The 22,725-nt window shown below is 41.7% G+C and overlaps 2 protein-coding genes across 3 annotated transcripts in view; both read left to right on the top strand.

Annotated features, from left to right (window-relative positions):
- LOC139415232 (nudix (nucleoside diphosphate linked moiety X)-type motif 14) overlaps positions 1–6,217 on the top strand; it is a 98,131-nt gene extending 91,914 nt beyond the window's left edge. The window contains exon 5 of the mRNA XM_071163161.1: positions 303–6,217. Within this exon, the coding sequence (XP_071019262.1) occupies positions 303–552 (250 nt within the window). The 3' untranslated portion in view covers positions 553–6,217. The remainder of the gene's footprint in view (positions 1–302) is intronic.
- Positions 6,218–17,649: 11,432 nt separating this feature from the next.
- LOC139415231 (jagged canonical Notch ligand 2b) overlaps positions 17,650–22,725 on the top strand; it is a 103,967-nt gene continuing 98,891 nt past the window's right edge. For both annotated transcript variants that reach the window (XM_071163159.1, XM_071163160.1), the window contains exons 1-2: positions 17,650–17,952; positions 18,723–19,043. In XM_071163159.1, coding sequence (XP_071019260.1) covers positions 17,884–17,952; positions 18,723–19,043 — 390 coding nt within the window. In that variant the 5' untranslated portion in view covers positions 17,650–17,883. The remainder of the gene's footprint in view (positions 17,953–18,722; positions 19,044–22,725) is intronic.

The raw sequence follows: 22,725 nt of genomic DNA on the forward strand, positions 1-22,725 counted from the left end.
TGTTGATTTGTTTCTAAATCAGACCATGATCAAAGTACTAGCTATCAAACTAAGACTGGGGGGGGGGGGGGGGGGAGAAAGAGTATGCGAAGTAGGAATTAGCATAGTAGGGGTCATTTTTATACAGCCGTGGTAAGAAGAAACATTTAGTTGTAGGGTTATTGCTGTCGGAAGAGCTAGTGACCTAGCTGTGCATACTTCACTCTGTTTCGCATTGCTGTGTGAAATGCTAACCTGGCGCAAATAGACTTACGGTCCTTTGACCGTGTGTGTGTGTGTGTGTGTGTAACCTCTCTCGGCAGGTCCGGTGTTGGCGTGACGGGTGCCAAGCAGACCATGTTCTACGCCGAGGTGTCGGACGAGAACTGTGTGGGTGAGGGCGGCGGCGAGCCACAGGAGGGCGAATTGATCGAGGTGGTGAAGGTGCCCCTCCACGAGGCCATGACCTTTGCCTATGATGAGAGCATCCCCAAGACCATGGGCGTCATTTTCAGTTTCATCTGGTTCCACAACAACATGTCGCCCAAGTACAAGATCTCCACCAACGTTTAACCCACCCAACACCTGTCCCCTTCCCTGCCCCCTTCAGCCTGAGGTGGAAGTTGCAGTTAAACACAGATCTGGGATCAATAACCCTCACCCCTAGGCCTAATCTATACAATTAGGGAGATGGAGAAAAAAATCTGACCCTTTGTCAGTGGTTAGGGACAACTTCAATCTACTCCCAATCCCTTCGCCTTTGCCCGTATCCATATAAGTTGGCCCCAGGGGGACCATTTTTTTCTCGTTACTAACTGTTATTTTTCAGAGGTTTGTCTCATTCTTTTTTTCTTTTTTACGTGGTCTTTAGTACTTTTCCTCTAAAACTTGCCATATGCTGGTGGCCAGCAGCACTTTTTGTTGTTAGTTTTCACTGTAAATGTATTACCTTTTCCTCACTGAGAGGTCCAGGGTGCAATCTCACGAAGATGGCTACATGATAGCGCTCTCGTTTGGAGCTGCTTGTCTACCGCTGATTGGATCATGTTCCAGGAATGCAAAAATGTTGTTGCTTAGTCAGCGCCAGGGCTTATTACATACGAGGGCCGTTGCTGAGTCTGTTCGATTACTGCAGCTGGTTCAGGCGCGCCTTGCTTATTTTCTCCACAATCTACTCAGCCTCGAAGCCAGTGTTTCCCAGTCTTGGAGCGGTGCCGATTTTATCCCAGCCCAGCACTAACATACCTGATTCCACTAATTATTATGGCTTCATGGTCAGGTGAGTTATTGCTGGGCTAAAACACAAATCTGCTCACCTTTTGGATCCACCAGGACCGGGATTGGGAAACACTTCTCTAAGCAATACTTGATAGCTGGTAGTTGGATCATGGTCTGATTTTAAAACAAACATTTCAGTTAGCAGAGGTGATTAGATAAGTTGTAAGCATTGCATTGATTCCAGGGGTGTCACTACAGTAGTGTGTGCTCCTATGAGGTCCCATTAAGTTGTACGTTCGATAGAGGCTTCTTTTAACTACCACGGGAATATGACCTACCTCTACACTGGGGAGATTTATTACAGTAACAAATGTTGTCACTATACTAGCACCACAATACTCAGTATCCCAATACTCTAAAGTATTGTAATATCATGATACTTCTGAGTATCATGATACTGAGCATTTTGATAACACTAGTAACCACTATATCATTAATTGGGAAATTGTGAGAACCCTCTGGTGGACAATTTCTCTCACAATTATACCTGCATGTTAGCAGGAAGGCTTCACTGATATTGGCCGAGATCAAGAGCGTTATGTATATCTCAGACAGTGTTTTTGAGCAGGGTCAATGGGAGTTTTGTTTTAGGAAACTGAAAACCTAGCTTGTAACATGTAGGAGGAAGTTTAGCATGCTACTTGACCCAGCTTCCTGGAACAGCACCCGGAGCCCTTAGTGTGTTTTGTGATCCCCCTTGTTGTTTTGAACCTGACGGCAGGGGCGGAAGAGTTTTGTTGATACCAGCACCGTCTGTGAGGCTTGAAGTAAAATGGTTGCGCTTTTTAACCTGTGAATCTGAGAGACATGGCCCAACAGTTAGACAGACCCCTCTTTTCCCTATGCCTGTTTTGGCCAGACCTCTTCAAAATACCCCCATTTCCACAGAAATCAACAACAGCAGCTATCCAAGTCTATGGAGGTTTGAAACTAGGGTTGCAATACAGGTTTTCACAGGTTTTTCAGATATCCCGGTTGGAGGATTCCCAGCTGGAGGATTCCCTCCTTGATGATTCCCTTCAGTTTTACTGGAAATCCTCCAACTGGGATTTCTGAAAAACCTAAGAACTCTGGGAATGGTTCCGCGATTTGCAACCCTATTTGGGACAGATGGCGCTTAAGACAACAATCAATCTCAAAAGCACTTGCTTAACATCTCAGGTCCAGACAGTTTCCCCCCCTTGACGAGGTAACATTCAGGGATCACCATTCTGCACCATCTTAGCCATATACTTTTTAACCATTGTGTATGGTCGTGATGTAGTGACATTTCTATATAGTTTGCAAATATTATGACCTGTTAAAGTCCTAAATGGTGAATTGACACATCTTCTCATGAAAGACCTTTCTTTTGGTAACATATAAGTGTGTGGATTCATGGCCCCTTCCACAATAAGTTGTTAAAAATCAATGAAGCGGTGGTGATATAAGAATCAAAACCAAATAGTTAGCAATTATAATTCAATTTCAGAACGATTGAAAATAAACTATTGGCTTAAATAAGTATCTTGGCTTCCTAACCGAAGGCCTAACAGCAAGGTCTAGTAATTGGTAGAATAAGGAAACAGCAAGTGTCACTTTCAAATGTTCACTTGTTTTGGACTTGTACAGCTAGCTACCTAGTTTAACTTTGAACACATTGGGTTAAGCTTTATCTGAATTGGCCTGTAATTGCATTCTGGGTGTCATCATTCCATAGCCACGTAGGTCTTAACTTAGCAGTTGATGTAACATCAAAATATTATGCATGAACTTTGTTTACATTTGTGAAGACTGGCTCGGTTTCCCAGAGTTGGTTAGGGGCAATTCCATGGTGACGGATAACTCAGATTTTTACTTTCAAATGTATACTTAACAAAAACCATTGATTTCAAAGTTTAACACAACTCTATGCACGAGGACTACTTTAAACAATTTCCATTGAACATTTTACAAAAACACATTTAGAGGAAGAACTGTGCACATTTTGGTAACCGAGTAAAACTGAGGGAGATTTTACTGTCATTCTTTTACCAAACTTTAATCTGCAGCTTTTCCTTTTTTTTATGTACTGTGTAAATTATTCAAAGCAGTCATTGTGCATAGAGTTGTGTGGTTTGTTACTTTGATATCAATAGTTTTTGTTTGGCATACAGTGAAAAATCTGAGACTCAGCGTAATTCCGTCACCATAGAATTGCCGTTAGCTGATGTCTTCTCAGACAGAGAACCAGTTTAACACCAGAAAATAACGTTTTTTTTTGCCCAGCCAGCTGGTTTGATGGTCCAACTGTTACAAGCCACAGTTTATCTTTCGAATGAACAATTAATCTGTAAGGCTCTTACTGCACTGTACATTTCCTGACAGATTTGAGATGCAACTAATACACTCTAGTCCACTGCTGTTCGCCGTGTGAGTAGCACAGCCGTTGTTCGGACTCAATATTTGTGGGGAAATCAGAGTAAAGCCCAGGTATATCACGTTGAAACGAGTGACCTCTATAATAATGGTGTGTGGATAGATGGAGTATGTCAGTAATGATGATGCTGTTAGATAGCAAGGTAAACTGGTTAAATCGTTTTAACCAGGCGTGTTTGCCTTACCATAACATTGAAAAGGGAGGGGGGGGAGGACTTGATCAAAGTCCTATTGACCTCAAAAGGACTGGACTGCGGTCTTCCATAGCCAAGGTGGGCCCTTTCCCCTGAGCATGTAGTTTCCCCAAATTATTCTTCCTCCCTCTATTTGGAATCATTCGTCAATCAAGTATCAGGATTTAATGTTTTTTTCTGGAATGGCTAGAATTTATTTTACAGAGGAAAAAAAGATGACCCTATACTCATGCTAGTCAGCTTGATAGTTTTACAGTTTATACAAATAGCAGAACAGACACATTTTTCTTTACTCTTTCGCTCTTGAAGGCTTTAACATGTATGAGTTTTGTCCTTCCTTTGCGCCGCTGATTGAATCATGGTAAATATTTCTAAGGCGAAATTGGGTTAGGCGCTGAAGGCTAAAAGTGTTATCAGGGAACTATTGTAACTTAGTTGTCTTAACCATTACAGTTTCTCCCGTAAAGATGGAGTCCACTGTATGGGAAACAATGTCCGCCACTGTCCCCTCCATGGACGTTGTTATTGTTTGTTGCCTAAGTGGAGGTGAGGAGCGTTGCCCCAATGTGGTTTTTAAAAAATGCAGTACATATTCTGATGTTCTATCGTGCGTGCAATGATGTCCGGAGGGGAAAACAGTGTTCGTTGTTTGCAGTGACTTCTTGTTGTTGTAATATCAAAAACGGATATGACTGTTTTAACCATTAAGGAGCCCAGCTTTAAATCTATAACCCCAGACTTGAACACACTGTCCCCTCTGCCTTTGTTCCTATGAGACAATCTTTTATTTGATGTCTGCCTTCATTCAAATCCAGATGAGTTAGATTTTGGTAGATTCATTGACCATGCATTGTCCCTGCTAAGACAAAATCTTAACTGAGAACTCCACCAAAAGTTGTTGTTGGCGCTTACCTCCTACCTTTTAGATGGTCTTGATTTGTACAGCTGTAACTCATGTGTTTTAAGGACTAATACTCTGTATAAGTTTACATAGCAGTACATTGGTGCCTTATGTCATAAGGTATCAAACCCTTTCACTGGCCCAATCTGTAATTTTAACAGCCTAGTTACTTTGTTTGGAAAAGTGAGGGATGGGGCTTCGAAGTAACCCCTCAAATTCAGACTGACCTACAGATGCAAGGAGCGACAGTCAGTGAGAGCAACATGATCATTAAAGAAAATATTTTGTAGCTATGCATTGTTTACGACAAAGATGATACATCATGGAGTAATACAATTGTAGATTTGGGGCTATGATGGAGTAAGACAGTTGTACCAAGTTGGGTACATATCATTAATCGAAGTTACCATTGAAAGACAGAACATACAGATTGCGCCTTTAACTGAAACCTATAAGCCATCAACAGTTTTTTTTGGTGAAGAGTCCAAATTTCTTAAAAACATTGCCAGCACTGATGGTCTCTCAATCATGTCAATGCTGGATACTACCATAACATCATGCGACGATTATACCTCCATCACCGTGTGGCAAGTAGGCATGTCACACTGCATCATTGTAGCGCATACAGCATCGATGGCCTATGTGAAGAAAAAAAACAACTGAAAAAAAAAATAATCTGCATTTCGCGCGTGCTGGCATGCCCGTAAGGCACTAACATATCAAACGTTCCATGAATATCGGAAGTGTCAATTTCAGTGGAGTTCTCTTTGGGATAGAATGCATCTTATATCTCCCTTTCAATACATACATGTTTGATACCACTTTTTTGGGTACTCTGTCTTGATATTGCAACTGTTTATTTTTTTTTTCAACGGTACCTTTCTGAGAGCATGGAATATTGTTTTGTGATAGATGAGAGCAAGACAAAAAAATACATTTATTTTTCATTTTATTTGACAATTCAAATGCTTGATGAGTATTTTCAGTATCCATTGCAAGCAACGAGGTTGTGACTATCAGTTATTGCTTATGTTCTCAAGAAAGGGTGTTTAAATAAATCTATTTAACGCCCCTGATTTATTTTAGTTTATTCATTTATTGTCGGTTATACTGCAAAGCAATTTGTTCAATTGTGAATTTTTTTGTGTGTCTTACACGGAATTAGTGTTTTCTTTGAATTTATTCTCTGAGAAAGGATATCGACAAAGTTAAGTGTCAATGTTTCTTATCAGAGTTGTTCTGCTTTATTTGGAGTGAATTCATTGTGGTCCGTGTTTGAGTAATATTTCATGTTTTATATGTTTAACTTGATTTCGTAATTGTTCTTTTTCAAATATTTCACAATTTAAAAAAAACCTACTTATGGCACTTGGTGCAAATATATATATTTAAATATAATATTTTGCATGTGCACTAACTGTTTCATTGAACTGCATTAAGTGTAAATAAAAGAGGGTTGATGCCTAAATCATGTTTTTTTTTTCAATTGTCCTTTAATTTCTCTGGCTAACTATATGAGACCTTCAAGAGAACTCTTTCCCACAACTCTTTACAAAAGTAACATGCACTAGAAGCAAACTGTAAAAAAAAAAATCCCACACAACACCCTTCTACCCGCACCTATCCTTCCACCGCGTATTGCTAAACAGGGAAGCCAGCAAATGTGAATGACTGGTATAACATCAGTGTAACTAGAGTATGGTAGAGGATGACATGAGTATCTCTGATATTTAAAAAAATTCAACCACGAGGACCAAGGCACTGCTATATTAATCGTGGTGGAATGTTCAATGGAACAGAATATTCTAAACTTAAGGGGTGTGTTTTTTTATTTGTTTTACTAAGAACAAATTCGTATTTTCAATGACGGCCTAGGAACAGTGGGTTAACTGCCTTTTCAGGGGCAGAACGACAGATTTGTACCTTGTCAGCTCGGGGGTTTGAACTTGCAACCTTCCGGTTACTAGTCCAACGCTCTAACCACTAGGCTACCCTGCCGCGTTGGGTGTCCTTGTTTTTTTATTTAATGATCAATAACCAGAACACCTTCAATCTACATTTTGCCAATTTACTATTGTACCCTATAGCACATCACTTTTTGATAAACACAAAAAGGTGTGTTTTTTTTGCCCCATTTTCACACCCAAGGAGGGAGAAGTGATAGAAGGTCCAGTAGGAGACAGGTGCTCTGATCAGGTGAATTTTCTTTCTCTCGCTCCTTGGCTCTTGAATGCTCACATAGATTCATACAATACTGAATTGCACGCTGTGTCTTAATTCAAACAGGGCTAGCCAATTCCTTTTTTTTTTGCGTGTGTGTGAAGGGGAGGGGAAGTGTAGCAAAGTGCTCTTGGTCGCTCAAATGTCCAATGCTAAATATTTGACACCAGTGAAGTGTAATTGTCATGGCAATATTTGTGTTGGTATTTTCTTTTGAAGGTGGAATAGTAATCATGAGACAGTCATGCATACACTTTTGAGGAGAGTGGACTCGATTAGGGTGGGGGGGGGGGGGGGGGAGTACAAGTGAACGCATCAGCTAACCAAGTGCAACCTTTCTGCCCTCACGGCAACTGCACGCCACAAGTCTAACAACAACCATTGGGTCTGGGGTGAGAGGTAGAGATTAGTTATGGTGTCGTAAATGTTGGACAGTCCTCTCCGGTTTGACAATTACATTGAACTTTATTCCAGTTCTATATTGGGGAAACTAGTGATTTTGTATTGCATACAGCAACAACAAGTTTAATGTAATTGTGAAAACGAAGAGGAATGCCCAACTCTGCTGCAGCTCCCCGTAATGACCACTTCTCAGTGGTACAAGGCACTTTTCAGTCAGGGTTTGGATTATCGAAGTGTAGCTACATTTTCCTTCGTATTAAATCTGTGGTCTTAGTCGTCACTGGATTCTGAATGTCTTAAAAGTGCAATCTAATCTTTCTATTTTTTGGCATTTCCATTACTAAGGGGTTATCCCAATCTCTTCTTCCTGAAGTGTGCACTTGTTCACTACTCTACGAATGTGAACGCATTGTTATAGGCACAGGCTAGAGGGAGTTTTCATATTTCCTTTGACATCCATAAAGGGAAGTGAATAAGTGCGGGGAGACGATATATTATTGTGACGCAACCAAGTGTTCGATATAGAGAAGGGCTGAATGCAAGTCTTATAGCAAATCAAAATGCCCCTATCTGTATGGACAATAACATATAAGCGTCTACCATTTAAACAGACCTATTTATCCAAGGTGACTTGCCAACGTGAATAAGCATTTTGAATGGGTGGCATGACATTGCAAGCGCCGTGCTCAACCAACTGAGTCACACACATGAGCACACAATGTAGAAGGTACGGTGAGTGCCTAGTGAAAGTCTTTACAATTTGCTGCCTTAAAATTAAATTATATTTTTTCCCACTGCAGATCTCTTGGCACAACTTGGTTTCTTGGCATAACTTGAGTCGATGGTCAGGGGGCCGGAACATAATTACAAATAATTTGTAGACTGCAAATGGGGGTAAATTGAGCCGCCTTGGGATAAGTGGGGGATGATGTCCTGTGATGGTGCTGGTAAATAAAAGTTGAATTCTTAGAGTGAGGGTGTGGTATATTGTATATCTTAGATGTATGCCTACATTCAGATATACAGTAGATTTCTTTCGTTCAATATCATTCACCCTTCCATTTCATGACCAGTTGTCTGGGACAGGGAGGGATGTTGTTTTGATGTGCCAACATCGAAACAAGTTTTCTGCATTTGAGGCCAATAAGTCCATAAAACTAGTCCACAAGTTCAAACTCCATGGCATTAGATAAGACCTTACGTTCCTCTGCTACTCTATCATAGCCTCTTTTAAAACCAGGTACTTTTCCTTTTTGTCAATGTACATCTTCAGTGTCATTCAGTCTATTTGTTCATCCCTTGCTGCTCCTTAAATGGACTCCTTCCCTTCACTCACTTCCTATACTGCTCTCTCTAGAACCTCAAGGGAGGCTAGACCCCTGCTTGTTTTATGTTTGTATACACAGGGCATGATGTCTGCTCTGTAAAAAAAAAATGCACTTTGACTTCATATGCATGACACATTGCAAAAATACTATGCATAAAACTGACTATCTAACAGTGGAGGCTGCTGAGGGAATGGCTCATAAAAATGGCCTGAACGTAGCAAATGGAATGGCATCAAACACCTGGAAACCATATATTTGATACCATTCCAGTTATGCAGCTCCAGTCATTACCACAAGCCCGTTCTCCACAATTAAGGTGCCACCAACCTCCTGTGCTATCTAATCATCGTTTGTATGGGGTATGGTGGCCATTGGCTCAACTTACCCCAAGGCAAACATTTTGACTATATTAGCCCACACAGCTACAAGGATGCACTTTCATGCTGATATGAAGCCCTCTTCCTAAATATTTGGTCACATGATTCATTTTGTGCATGGTTTCCTAGAAACAAGAGGCGGCTCAACTTACCCCACTCTCCCCTACTCCACAAACAAAGTCAAAGGCTTTGTCAAATCAATGGAGAAATTTCCGTCAGTCACACAAAGGAACGCCAAACCCTTGTCGCGCACTGGCCACCATCCGAGCACGTCCCAGAGGGGGGAAAGTTGAAATGCAAGTCCCACTTTTTAATGAATTAATAATTACCCCCCCCCCCCCCCAACCTCTTTCTCCCACCATGCACTTTGTGTTGCCAGTGTGGAAAGATAACTACATTGTGGTCCCGACACTTTCATGTTGAAATTGGACACCGGGCCGTAACAGGCCTCCTTACTGTGTTTGTCCCAGATGGGCCATCTGTGGTAGCGGTGGCCATAGCAGGCACGTTCCCTCCTCATTCTGAGTGAACTTCGAGGTGCAACCAAGCCAGCTTCTTTGAAGTGAAGCGCTGCTTTGTGTCCACCTCTGGAATTATGAGGCTGGGAGGACAAAAGGCATGGCATGGGCGACAACCAATATGATTCCAGCGCACTACACTGTCCACCTGTATGCAAATGAGATCCTCGGCCCGGCCAGTGAGAGGAGAAGCAACTGGAGAAGCCTGGTAAACTTAGTATGTTGGCGCCAACTTCAAGAGGAACCCGTTGGCTCAGGGGTGAAGTTTCCTCTAGGATCAGCTTCCCCGCCCCTCCCCAAATCCTAACCTTAACCATTAGTGTGGGAAATGCAAAACCGATCCCAGATCAGTGTCTGGGGAAAGTTCACCCTAAACCGGGGATCATCAATTAGATTCAGGGGGACAATTTTTTTTTGTGAGTGGATGGTCAGGGGGCTGGAACATAATTACAAATAATTTGTAGACTGTAAATTGACCACAAGAAGCCAAAACATATATATTTGACGAAAACATAATTTCAAACCTTGCTTACATTTGTATATTATCACATACACCAGACAGTTAATAACTTACATCACCCTGTTCACGAAAGTGGATCACTCCTACAGTTTCCATATTTCCTTTGACATCCATAAAGGGAAGTGAATAAGTGCAGGGAGACAATATATTATTGTGACGCAACCAAGTGTTCGTCATAGAGAAGGGCTGAATGCATGTCTTATAGCATCTCAAAATGCCCCTATCTGTGTGGACAATAACATATTGTCGTTATTGTCGTTTAGACAGACCTATTTATCCAAGGTGACTTACAGACGTGAATAAGCATTTTTGTATGTCCCAAAAAAGAAAAAAGTACAAAATAAAATCACCAGTTGGGGAACCCTGCCCTACATCAAAAACTCATTGGAGTGAGATGAGGCAGTTTAGTATTCAGTTCTGTTTCTGAATACATTGCAGGAAGTTAAAATGTTACCCATCTTATTCTTTAAATCCTGATTCGGATATATTTTCATGTTCCATGTGGATTTAAAATGATATGGATTTTGTTGGATTGACACAATTCTTCACATTGGATCAAAATACCTGCTCCATGCTTTTACTATCTAGAAAATCCAACAATTTTGTATTTTTTTGTTGTATTTTTCACCCTTTTTTTCCTCCCCAATTTCATGGTATCCAATTGGTAGTAGTTACAGTCTTGTCTCATCGCTGCAACTCTCGTACGGGCTCGGGAGAGGCGAAGGTCAAGAGCCATGCGTCCTCCGAAACAAAACCCAACCAAGCCGCACTGCTTCTTGACACAATGCCCATCCAACCCAGAAGCCAGCTGCACCAATGTGTCGGAGGAAACACTGTACACCTGGCGACCGTGTCAGCGTGCACTGCGCCCGGCCCGCCACAGGAGTCGCTAATGCGCGATGAGACAAGGATATCCCTGCCGGCCAAACCCTCCCTAACCCGGACGACGCTGGGCCAATTATGCGCCTCCCCATGGGCCTCCCAGTCGCGGCCGGCTGCGACAGAGCTTGGGCTCGAACTCAGAATCTCTAGTGGCACAGCTAGCACTGCCATAGACCACTGCCACACTCGGGAGGCCAAAATCCAACAAATTCTTGCTTCTTAATTTTGGTGTGCCACAAAAAGATTTGAGCAATAGTTGCACTAAAATTAGAGACTACCATGACTGCCTGTATTCCAGAACACAGATATTATCTTCTCCGCTGCCCAGGGTTCAAATAGTGTTTGTTTACTTTTTAAATGCTTTGAGCTTTGATTCAGCCTGCCTGGAGTGCCAGACGAGCAGGGTTGCACTCTTGGCACTATTTCCCTGGTTCAATCACGCCAGCCAAGTTCAATCAAGCTCAGCTTACGTATTTGAAAGAAAACAAATACTATTTCACTACTGTCTGTCAGATACCGAACACAATATACCAGATGGATACCCACTTTTATTACAAATGCTGATATGGTGTCGGACCAGAACCAGCTGCAAGCTACCAACCTATATCCCTCTTTAACGCTGACATCATGTTTGATGACAAGGATTACCTGGCTTCTGATTTAGAATCTGGCAGAGCTTGGTTGACCTCGCGACCCCTATCTGGTACCTGGGGGTCTGTCATGCTTATCCCCTGCTGTGACGGCTCGTGGGCCCAAGTAAACCGTGCCTCACATGCTTCCTGTGTCCGTCCTAGTTAGGGTGATCACATTTAAAATACCCAAATGCTGGACAATAGGATGATTTTGCAGAACAGTGTAGTTTACATTTTTGGCAGAAGATCTCAACAACGATTGGAGAAGTGTTTAACATCACCAGTACCACATTCTTATGATATACTGTACATTGCCTTCAGAAAGTATTCACACCCCTTGACCTTTTACACATTTATTGCGTTATAGCCTGAATTTTAAGTGAATTAAATTGAGATTGTGTCACAGGCCTACACACAATACTCCATAATGTGAAATTAGATTTTTTTTGTTATGCATTTTTACAGATTAATTAAAAATGAAAAGCTGAAATGTCTTGAGTCAATAAGTATTCAACAGCTTAATTATGGCAAGCGTAAATAAGTTCATGAGTAAAGATTTGCTTAACAAGTCACATAAGTTGCATGGACTCACTCACTCTGTGTGCAATAATAGCGTTTGATATTTGAATGACTATCTCAGTCTCTGCACATACAATTATCTGTAAGGTCCCTCAGTCGAGCAGTGAATTTCAAACACCGACTCAACAACAGAGACCAGAGAGGTTTTCGAATGCCTCGCAAAGAAGGTCACCTATTGGTAGATGGGTAAATAAAAAAGCAGACATTGAGCATGGTGAAGTTATTAATTACACTTTGGAGGGTGTATCAATACACCCAGTCACTACAAAGATACAGGCATCCTTCCTAACTCAGTTGCCAGAGAGGAAGGAAACCGCTTAGGGATTTCGCCATGAGGCCAATTTTGTATTTATTTTAATTTTACATTTATTTAACCAGGTAGGCCAGTTGAGAACAAGTTCTCATTTACAACTGCGTTCTGGCCAAGATAAAACAAAGCAGTGCGACAAAAAACAACAACACAGAGTTACACGTGAAATAAACAAAAGTACAGTCAATAACACAATAGAAAAATCTATATACAGTGTGTGCAATGGTGACTTTAAAACGGTTGTAGAGATTAATGAGAACATTGTCATTTAGGTTAGTATTGTGGAGTAACTACAGAGTGAAAAGAAGGAAGCTTGTACAGAATGAAAAATATTCCAAAACATACATCCTGTTTGCAATAAGGCACTAAAATTTGGCAAAGAAATTAACTTTATGTCCTGACTACAAAGCGTTATGTTTGAGGAAAATCCAACACATCACAGAGTACCACTCTTCATATTTTCAAGCATGGTGGTGGCTGCATCATGTCATGGGTATGCTTGTCATCTGCAAGGACTAGGGAGTAAAAAAAATAATTTAAAAAACGGAATAGATCGAAGCATCTTAGAGGAAAACTTGGTTCAGTCTGCTTTCCAACAGACACTGGGAACCAAATTCACATTTCAGCAGGACAATAACCTAAAACACAAAGCCAAATATACACTGGAGTTGCTTACCAAGATGACATTGAATGTTCTTCAGTGGCCTAGTTACAGTTTTGACTTAAATTGGCAAAGAAATCTATGGCAAAACCTGAAAATTGCTGCTTAGCAATGATCAACAACCAACTTGACAGAGCTTTTAGATTTTTGGAAAGAATAATGTGCATATATAGTACAATCCAGGTGTGCAAATCTCTTAGAGACTTACCCAGAAAGACTCTCAGGCTGTAATCGCTGCCACGGGTGATTTCTAACTGGTATTGACTCAGGGGCGTGAATGCTTATGTAAATGAGAGACTTCTGCGTTTCATTTTCATTAAATTTGCAAATATTTCTAAGAACATGGTTTCACTTTGTCATTGTGGAGTATTGTGTGCAGATGGGTGAGAAAATAATATATTTAATCAATTGTGAATTCAGGCTGTAACACAACAAAATGTGAAATAAGTCAAGGGGTATAAATACTTTCTGAAGGCATTGTATATCTTGTCATAAGCGCAACGTGATTGCAAAAGAGACAATTATCTTCAAATGAATGTGACGTTTGAGTGAAATATGGGACAGATCAACTTAGTGGTGTTTTAATGTTGATAAAATGTGGGATGGTTTTGTTGGGGAACACTTGACAAAGGCCCAAAATGCGTGACTGTCCCACACAATCTGGGACATGTGGTCACCCTAGTCCTATTATGGAGGAAGCGAGGGAAAGGAGGAGGGTGCATGGAAAAAAAGCATTCACTTATCATGGGATCCTGGGCCAAAGATGTCTGTATGGTAATAATGTATAGGACCTGCAAACTCAGATGCTGCAACACTTCCCGCTAAGAAAAAACTGGTTGAATCAACATTGTTTCCATTTCATTTCAACCCCCAAAAATCTTTGTGATGACATTGAGTCAACCTGAAAAACTGATTGGATTTGCAAAAAAGTAATCAATTTAATGGCATTTTGTGTTTTTTTTCACCCAACTTTTAACCTAAATTCAATGAAACTGTGAATTTTTTGGGGGATTTCACATTGAATTCATGTTAGTTGAAAACTCAACCAAATGTAAATCAAAATGAATGTTGAACTGACGTCAGTGCCCAGTGGGTTCCCTTTACCATGCATTGGTTATTGGTTTTTGTGAAGTCTTTATATAGTGATAAGTGATTTGTCGATTTGTTTCCACATAGTCCAACTGTAATGTAGTCAATTTCAAACACACCCATTATTTCAGCTCTGTTCTTCTGCATGCCTCCATGAACCATTTTTGAACTTCAGAGAGGATGTGAGGGTTCGCGACCGATTCAAAACAAAGTCAAGAGGAAGACAGGAGTAGTCGCCGCTTTTAGATCGTCGCGGGATAGGATATCCTACGTGAGCAAATGTATTTTTCTGATTTCAGGGAGGCAGCCAAAACATACCTAAGCAGTTTATTTCACTCTGTTCTAAGTCCTAGGGCTTTGGGCTCGAAGAGTTAATTTGCAGAATGTATATTCTTGCCCTCTGGAAAACCCTTTTTGGCCAAAATTTAGGACCTTAGCAGTGTTAGGTTGAGAGAAACTGGGACCAAAATTATACATAGCACACATATGTTATTTGGTACCAGCCCACATACAGTATGTCATGACCACATATAATGTTAGATTTTCATTGATAGTTTTCATAATTTTCATTCACTTACTCTTCAATGTAAAATATTTTTTTCTCCCAAGCAATATTTGCCGGTATGTTCAGCCTATTATTTAATTCCATTATTTTACGTTTAGATTTGTGTGTATTGTTATGAATTGTTAGATACTACTGCACTGTTGGAGCTAGGAACACAAGAATTTCGCTACACCCGCAATAACATCTGCTAAATATGTGTATGTGACCTATAAAACTTCATTTGATTTGACTACTTGCCGAAAAATGTCTGTTGGTGGATCCGGTTGTGTGTTCCACATAATGGAAGAATCATGTACATACATTAAGTTAAGTTTATATCTAGGGAAAGGGGTATGACTGACCAGCAAACTCTTGTTGAATTAACTAATGAGTTAGTGTCAGGGTTATAAATTGGCTTGACATCCCTTTAGTCACTCCCTTCTATCCGTGACATCTTACTAGATGAGCCCAAAAGTCAACCAAATCCACCTGGACCAGAAAGCCTATTCTCTCTTAGTCTGAGAATCTGACTGCTTTGCTCTATTCCATTTCAGCCCCATGCTACGCTTAACAAACATGAAATCGTCTGCTATGTAGTGCGTTGGCAACCATATTTAAAAATGCCTAAGGGGTTCTTGGGTATGAGCATTGTAAAATAGCTGAATATTTTTCTTCAACTCAGTGGCCTTGTGGTTAGTGTTTGGCCTGACATTGGAAGGTTGGGAGTTCCAACCCCAGTTGAGTTATACCAAAGACTAAAAATGGAACCTGATGCCTCTGCTCAGCACTCAGAATTAAGGAGACGGATTAGGGGTAAGGCCCTGCGACAGACTTGCGTCCTGTCCAGGGGATGTACTTGTACACCAAGATGCCTCATACTACAGAAACAGAATTGGAACACAGACTTATCTGAAAAGTCTGGTAAATGGGATATAAAGAACCTTGCTTTCACCTTGCTTTCCAGTCACATGTAGAACAGAAATCACTGTAAGGGAGGAAGGAAGGTAGGATGAATAATATCCAGTACTGGAACTGGCCTCAATCTTAGACCCCTTGAGAGCAAAGCATGGAACAGGCCCCATCCAACAGTAACCACTAGTCCCTGCCCCCTATATAGGCACTTGGTGTAATCTGAAAGTAATTGAATGTATACATTGGCTTAAGAATATCAGTAGCATAACGTTGGTATTCCATTGACATTGTAAAGCGCCTCAGAGTAGGAGTGCTTTAGGATCAGGTCCCCCCTGTCCATGTAATCATATACATGGGTGGGTTGACAACGTCACCAACGTGTGCCTCACCAACAATTTCACAACCGCCCTCCCCCACCCTCTTTCCTCAATGATTAAAGATAAAAGAGAGTCGAAGCAAGAGGTCATACATTCAGGCAGGGGTGCTCTCTCAACTCTCAAAGGAAGAACCCATGAAAAATGGATGAGGAGAGAAATCCACTTTACCCCCCAACCCTAACCCTGGGAAGGAGGTCTACAAACCCCCCACAGTGCCCAACACCCCTCCTCCTCCAGCCCCCACCCCACCCCAACCTCATAATCCTATTCTTCACCACTGCCCCCCATCCACCTCATCTACACACACTTCTACCAGTGAGCCCAATGCTGCTGCTGGGGCTATCTGGGCACTTATTTGCATCCCTATCTGAAGACATGATGCCGCTGGACTGGTGAAAGGAGAGGGTCGTGCCCGGCGGGTGGGGGGGGGGAAGCCTTGTCTGGCACACACACAGCGTTTGTCAATCGTCTTCACGTTCATACACACATGTGCATGCAAACACACACACACTATCTCTCGCTCTCACACACACTCCAGGCTCCCTTTGAGGTGCTCAATAAGATGCTTGTGTGACTGAATGCAGACTGATGGTGGGGTGTTGAGAAACTTGTGCTATGACTCCTCCGTAGGAAGTGGTCACGTAAAAGGATGTCAGGATTTCTCAAGCTATGAGTGGATTGTTTGGCAAAGTGCCAGAACAAGCAATGGATGTCAATGACGTTTGCCGAAGGAGCCCCTTTATTGCTTATTTCCTGTCAGACAAAAAAATTAGAGGCTTTCCTTATTAAGTAACTCAATATCACGAAGTCACAAGTAACACACAGTATACTGCAAAAATTGAAGCACATTATCCACACTGGCAGCCTAATGCGCCGATATACAGAAGAGGGCGCTCTCAACTACATTAATTCAGCAAAGCCCACCGTCTGTGTGGGTCAATTTATGCTGTGATAAATCGATAACCTCGTTTTTTAAAGCTATTTTAAAAACAATCGGTAAAGCCCATGCTTAGACTAAAGTTAAATCAATGTTGTGGGCTATTTGCCGAAAATGTTAATTTACACAGAAGACATTTATTCGACATTTGAAAAGGGAACTTAGATTCACAACATTTAGTCTAGTGCAAACAAATTGCATATTGCCCGTTGTAAAATTGGCTGTGAGCGGCGGAATTAAGACGTAGGCCAACCCTGATAATACAATTGCAAACCTACAGCCAAAACCACGGTGGGCATATTATCCTGTATTTGGATATATTTCTCAAATGTTGTATTTAAATATATTTCTCAAATGTTGTATTTAAATAACCTGTAACTTGATAGACATAGCCTATTACACACAATGTCCAATAGGTCTGTCTATGCGGTTTCTCAGTTCTCATTTACCCAAGCCATGTAATTCAAGGTTTTTGGAAATACTCCGCCCCCAGTGCCTTTGGTTGGCTCAGGGACGGCTCTTGCCAATTGCAAGAATTCGGATTTGTGAGTGGTTTGTTGAACTGCCAATCAAAAATACATCCTCAGGCGTGCTGTAGCTGGGAGACATATCAGTTGCTGTGGAGTGATTTGACGGAGGTTCTTGTGGCTGGACCATCACAACGCTGCGTCGGCTGCTTGCTACACACGCATGTAGGCTAATATTTCGGTGAATTTTGGAAATATACGGAGGAAAAAAGCACGCTGTGAATTTTGCATGTCAGGAGCGGAGAACTGTGTCGCCGGTCAACGGCTCTTTTCCGTTTTGGATCGTTTTTTCCCTATGACATACTAATTATTCGCAGGCATGTGGAATTGTACAAGGATTACGAATTGCCTCTCAATACTGTGCCTCCTATTGACGATATGGACGGAGGTAAGAGGGCTGTTGTCAAATATTACGCCAAATAAATGTTGATTTATAAACAATCGTTGTCAAAAGTTAGTGGGCGTGGGCCTATTTATTTACCTATTTCGTATTCAGATATTAATCGATAATTAAATTACGCAGCCGTCAATTGAATCATGTGATCATGCATTGTAACCATGACGAGGTTGAAGTGTGAGGAATTGTTACACTCCATTTTGCTGTCATGCACTTGTCATTTGGCTATATTTTAAATAGCCTAACGTTACATGTTTTAAGTTTCATTGCAGTTAATTGTTTCTAACGACATTAGCAAAGGATCCTCATGCATAGGCTACTACACAGATGCACTGCTAGCCAATGCATTTTCTTGGAAAGAAAGGCCTATTTTATTTGTAGGTTAATGACAGAACATGTTGTGCCAAAGGTAGGCTACATGAGTAAACAACACATTGTAATATTATTGACCCAATTATCCCCCAACTATTAATTACTTGGTAAACAAGCCTATCAAACTCGGGGGATACTAACGTTATAAGGACACAACTGACGCATAAACCGACTAGCCAAAACGTAAAACGGAGCTTTACTTTAAACCTGACCTTAACTCTAACCTATTCTGAAATTAAATATCGGTTTGGGCGTCAGGCGTGTCCTCGTAGCCTTTCCATCAAATTCCCGGTGGTCGCGTGCACCACTATCGGTTTACGCACGCATATAGTAAACCGACCAAACAAAGAATTTTCAGTAATTATTTTCTATTTTAATGTTATTTTTAGGTGTCCAAGTGCTCTGGCTATTTTGAGCTGCAACTGATTACCGTTCAGAATGTGAACGGTGAGTTGTCGGACGGGGAATGCTGCGACGGCACAAGGAACTCACAGGATCTGCGCTGTAGTCGGGACGAGTGTGATACTTACTTAAAAATTTGCTTAAAGGAGTACCAAACCGAGGTCACAACCACTGGCTCTTGCACCTACGGAGTTGGATCTACACACGTTATTGGTGGAAATATTTTTTCTTTTAAGAATACGAAGAATAACCAAAACAAAATCAACGATGCTGGCAAGGTTCTCATCTCTTTTCAGTACGCATGGCCGGTAAGTGTACATCTTTCCTAATCAATCCACCACCATTAAATGTTTTAATAAGCCATAGTGTATTTTAGGATAATCCAATGTTTTATTGTATCTTTGTCAGTGCCATCCATACACAGTAGTATATGTCACTATCAGGCACTGGATAGGGTTCGTGTCGACGGGCTCCATAATTTCCAAGGTAGCGTTTGCCACCGAAATACTAGAGTTTATACGATTGTTATTCTAGAGTCATGATGATGCATTCGTGTGATTTTGGTTGACTTCTGTAGCTCCCTGTTGATTTTCTAGACCCGAATCCCATTGGGTCCACGTCACAGCAGTAACCTCAATTGCAACGGCACTACACAAGGCTAGTGTCCCCTTCGATTATTATGTGGGTTCGTTATTCGGAGCGTCCGAGTGCACTAGTTTGTGGCGAGCTCTTATTAAAACGAAATTACAGCTGCCTACACGCAAGCGAGGCAGTGCATATAAGGTGACGTTCTTGATCCCGCTCTCTTTGCATAGAGCTCACGCAGCTTCCCCTGCTGTCTGAGTGGGTGGCAGGTGGCACCTTGGGCGCAATTGCGTGTGCCTCACCGTGTGTCTGTCTGTGTGCATACGAATTAGGCAAGTGCATACTTATTTTCACCACTATGATAAGAAAACAGTTGTATTTGAATGTAATGTAAAGGTGTATAGAGAATAGCAGTCTCAAATGAGTTTGTCTGCGTTTTCAGTAGGCCAATGCCCCCGGCACATTTTATTAATTGGAAAATTAGGTTAAGATTAGCATCCCTTACAAAACACAACTTAATCTATTAAAAAAGGGGCAATTAACTCTCTCTGGCAATTCCCCAGCCTATCAGGATACTTACTATGTGTATTGCTCACTGTCTGCTGCAGACGAGCACAAGAAAAGGCACGCCACTCGCTCACCATTAGAAAGTCAGGTTCCATTTACTTATTTCCATATTTATCAGTCATGGAAATGAAAGGGCGGAGAAACATGTTGGTTCACTATTTAAAAAGATGAAGAACAAGCTATAGGTTGAAAAATACTATTTTTTTTTTGTAGAGATTCAACCGAATAGTGTTAGCTAATGCTACCTATTCTCCCCCTCACCACCACAGGCAGATCTGAAATGTTTTTTTTCTCTCATCCACTAACTTAACTTCCTCGTTCCCTTGATCATCCTGAGGGAGCTGAAAGGGATATGTCTCAAGTCCCTATGCAACATGTATGCTTTACAACACAGGCAAAGAGACCTGTTCTTGTCCAGCTCCCCTGTCATTACCTTAAGTGCCCAGCAGCTGCTTCCGCAGACGCATCTCAATAGTCTCAAGTAGCGCCCCTCCCCTTAAAACACAAGCTAGGTTCAATGAAACACTCGGAGGACGCCTCCTAGGTAGTTGCCCTCACAAGTATAGATTTGGACTGTCAGTGGTGTGGAAGCCACATTAGACTATTGAAATGGGCACAGTGCCCTACTACTCCAGTGGCAGATGTCACAGCTAGCTGGTCTACTCACTGCTGTGTGTTACAGGTTGAAAGCAACAAAGATAGTGTAGTATTGACTGTCAGCCATGGCCAGATGTCCAGTTGGAGCCTTGTTGCGGGCTGACGCACACACGGTCCATGATCTATGCCTGGCTTCTAGTAGCCCATATAGCCTACCAGCAGTAGTTGATGAAGTTGCCCTTACTCACAGATCTTAGGTAAGCTTGGAGGGAGGGGTTCACTCTAGGGTGATGCACTGCATCTGCTATTAGATGGGGATACAATAGAACTAACTTGTCACTTATTCAATTCATAAATGTTCTATCACCCCCTCTCTTTTCTTCTCTTAATCTCTTCCCTTTTTACTTTATCAACTCCCCTATTCAATTAATTATCTTTCCCTTGATCTGTACTGTGAGGAAGGCTTCCGTTTGTCGATAGACTTCCCTGGGCCTGGCAGGGGAACAGTTGATCCAAGGCTAACCAGCAAGCACAGCCACACCTGATTGGGAGCTTGTCGTCGCCAGGCAACGGTTAGATAGGCCTTTAGTAAACAATGTGGCTCCCTCCCTCTCTCCTGCCCCCTATGGTGCTTTCAGTGGAGAAGTAGAGTCTATGTCCCTAATGGCATCCTATTCCCTATATAGTGCACTACCTTCGAACAGAGACACTCGTATGAGGCTCACCTGGGAAACTAGGGTCCCAGCCACTATGTTGATTACACTACTGATTGTGCATTTAGCGAATTTAGAGAACAGGTGGCTATCTATTGGACTACAGTAATGGAGTGTATAGCTCATGTTCAAATGTGCTAAAATCATAATTTACATTAGGTTGAGGTGTAATAATGGTTATTTTCAGAAGGGGTTGGAAAATGTGACTACTAGATCTGATTTACCTGTACAATGTGTGCAAGTCACCTGAACCAAAATGCCTTATTTAAGGGTTTATAGGGCTGGCACAATCATGAAGAAAACAATGTGTGGAATGAACAGCTGACTGAAGACAGGACGGCCGGCGTTCGTGTTGAGTCCGTTTCTGCCGCAACGTGGACTCTTCATCACATAAAACGTTGTACCTTGTTGAAACAAGGAAGGTGTTGTAGCAAATCAGTCTTCCACTTTGTAGCAGCACGCAGAAATAGAATGAATACACTCTGCTTGGAACCTCTAACCCTGGCAATTTGACTGGTAAACTTATGGGTACACTTGCAATGGCTGCCTGCTATTGTGATGCCATAATTTCCACAGTATGTACAATGTTGGCATTTTAATTAACTGATATGGCTCATGCTATACACCGAGTCGATATTCACATAATAAAGAATTCCCCTCGACCACACCCACAAATTGGGGACAATTTCTTTCCCATTGATCCCTATTGTAAAAGAGCCAACTTCGTCGTACAGTTTTAGTTGTACAGAAATGACAAAACAGGCCAAAAAAGCTGCTATGTTTAGAGCTGATAGTCTGTTGGTCAAACAAGATTTGTTTAGACGAGCAGTAGCAAAAAAAAAAAGACACCTGTCTGATTCACGCTGTCTGAGTGGACTAATCCATTGTGAAGGCTGTGGGGATGGGACAGTCATCACTCTTAAGACCTGCTCCTGAATTGTATATGGTTATTACATAAGAACAATGGTGCAACAGTAATAAATATGATATGCAGTTTCTTCTGCATTGGATAGTGGTCACTGTCCATGGTTCTGAAACTAATCATTGTGCTGTTGAAATTACTTTTCCTAGACCATGTTGCTACACTACATTGCCATAAGTATGTGGACACACCTTCAAATGAATGGATTTGGCTATTTCAGCCACATCCATTGCTGACAGGTGTATACAATCGAGCACACAGCCATGCAATATCCACAGACAAACATTGGCAGTAGAATGGTCTGTACTGAAGAGCTCAGTGACTTTCAAAGGTGTGCCAACATAAGATGCAACCTTTCCAACAAGTCAGTTCGTCAAATGTCTGCCCTGCTTTCCCGGTCAACTGTAAGCGCTGTTATTGTGAAGTGGAAACGTCTAGGAGCAACAGCCGAGAATTGATAGGCCACACAAGCTCACAAAATGGGACCGCTGAAGCGTGTAAAAATCGCCTGTCCTCGGTTACAACACTAACTACCAAGGTCCAAACTGCCTCTGGAAGCAACGTCGGCACAATAACTTTGTCAGGAGCTTCGCAAAATGGGTTTCC

This window comes from Oncorhynchus clarkii, chromosome 8 (genome assembly GCF_045791955.1).
Source record: "Oncorhynchus clarkii lewisi isolate Uvic-CL-2024 chromosome 8, UVic_Ocla_1.0, whole genome shotgun sequence".
Classification (NCBI taxonomy): domain Eukaryota; kingdom Metazoa; phylum Chordata; class Actinopteri; order Salmoniformes; family Salmonidae; genus Oncorhynchus; species Oncorhynchus clarkii.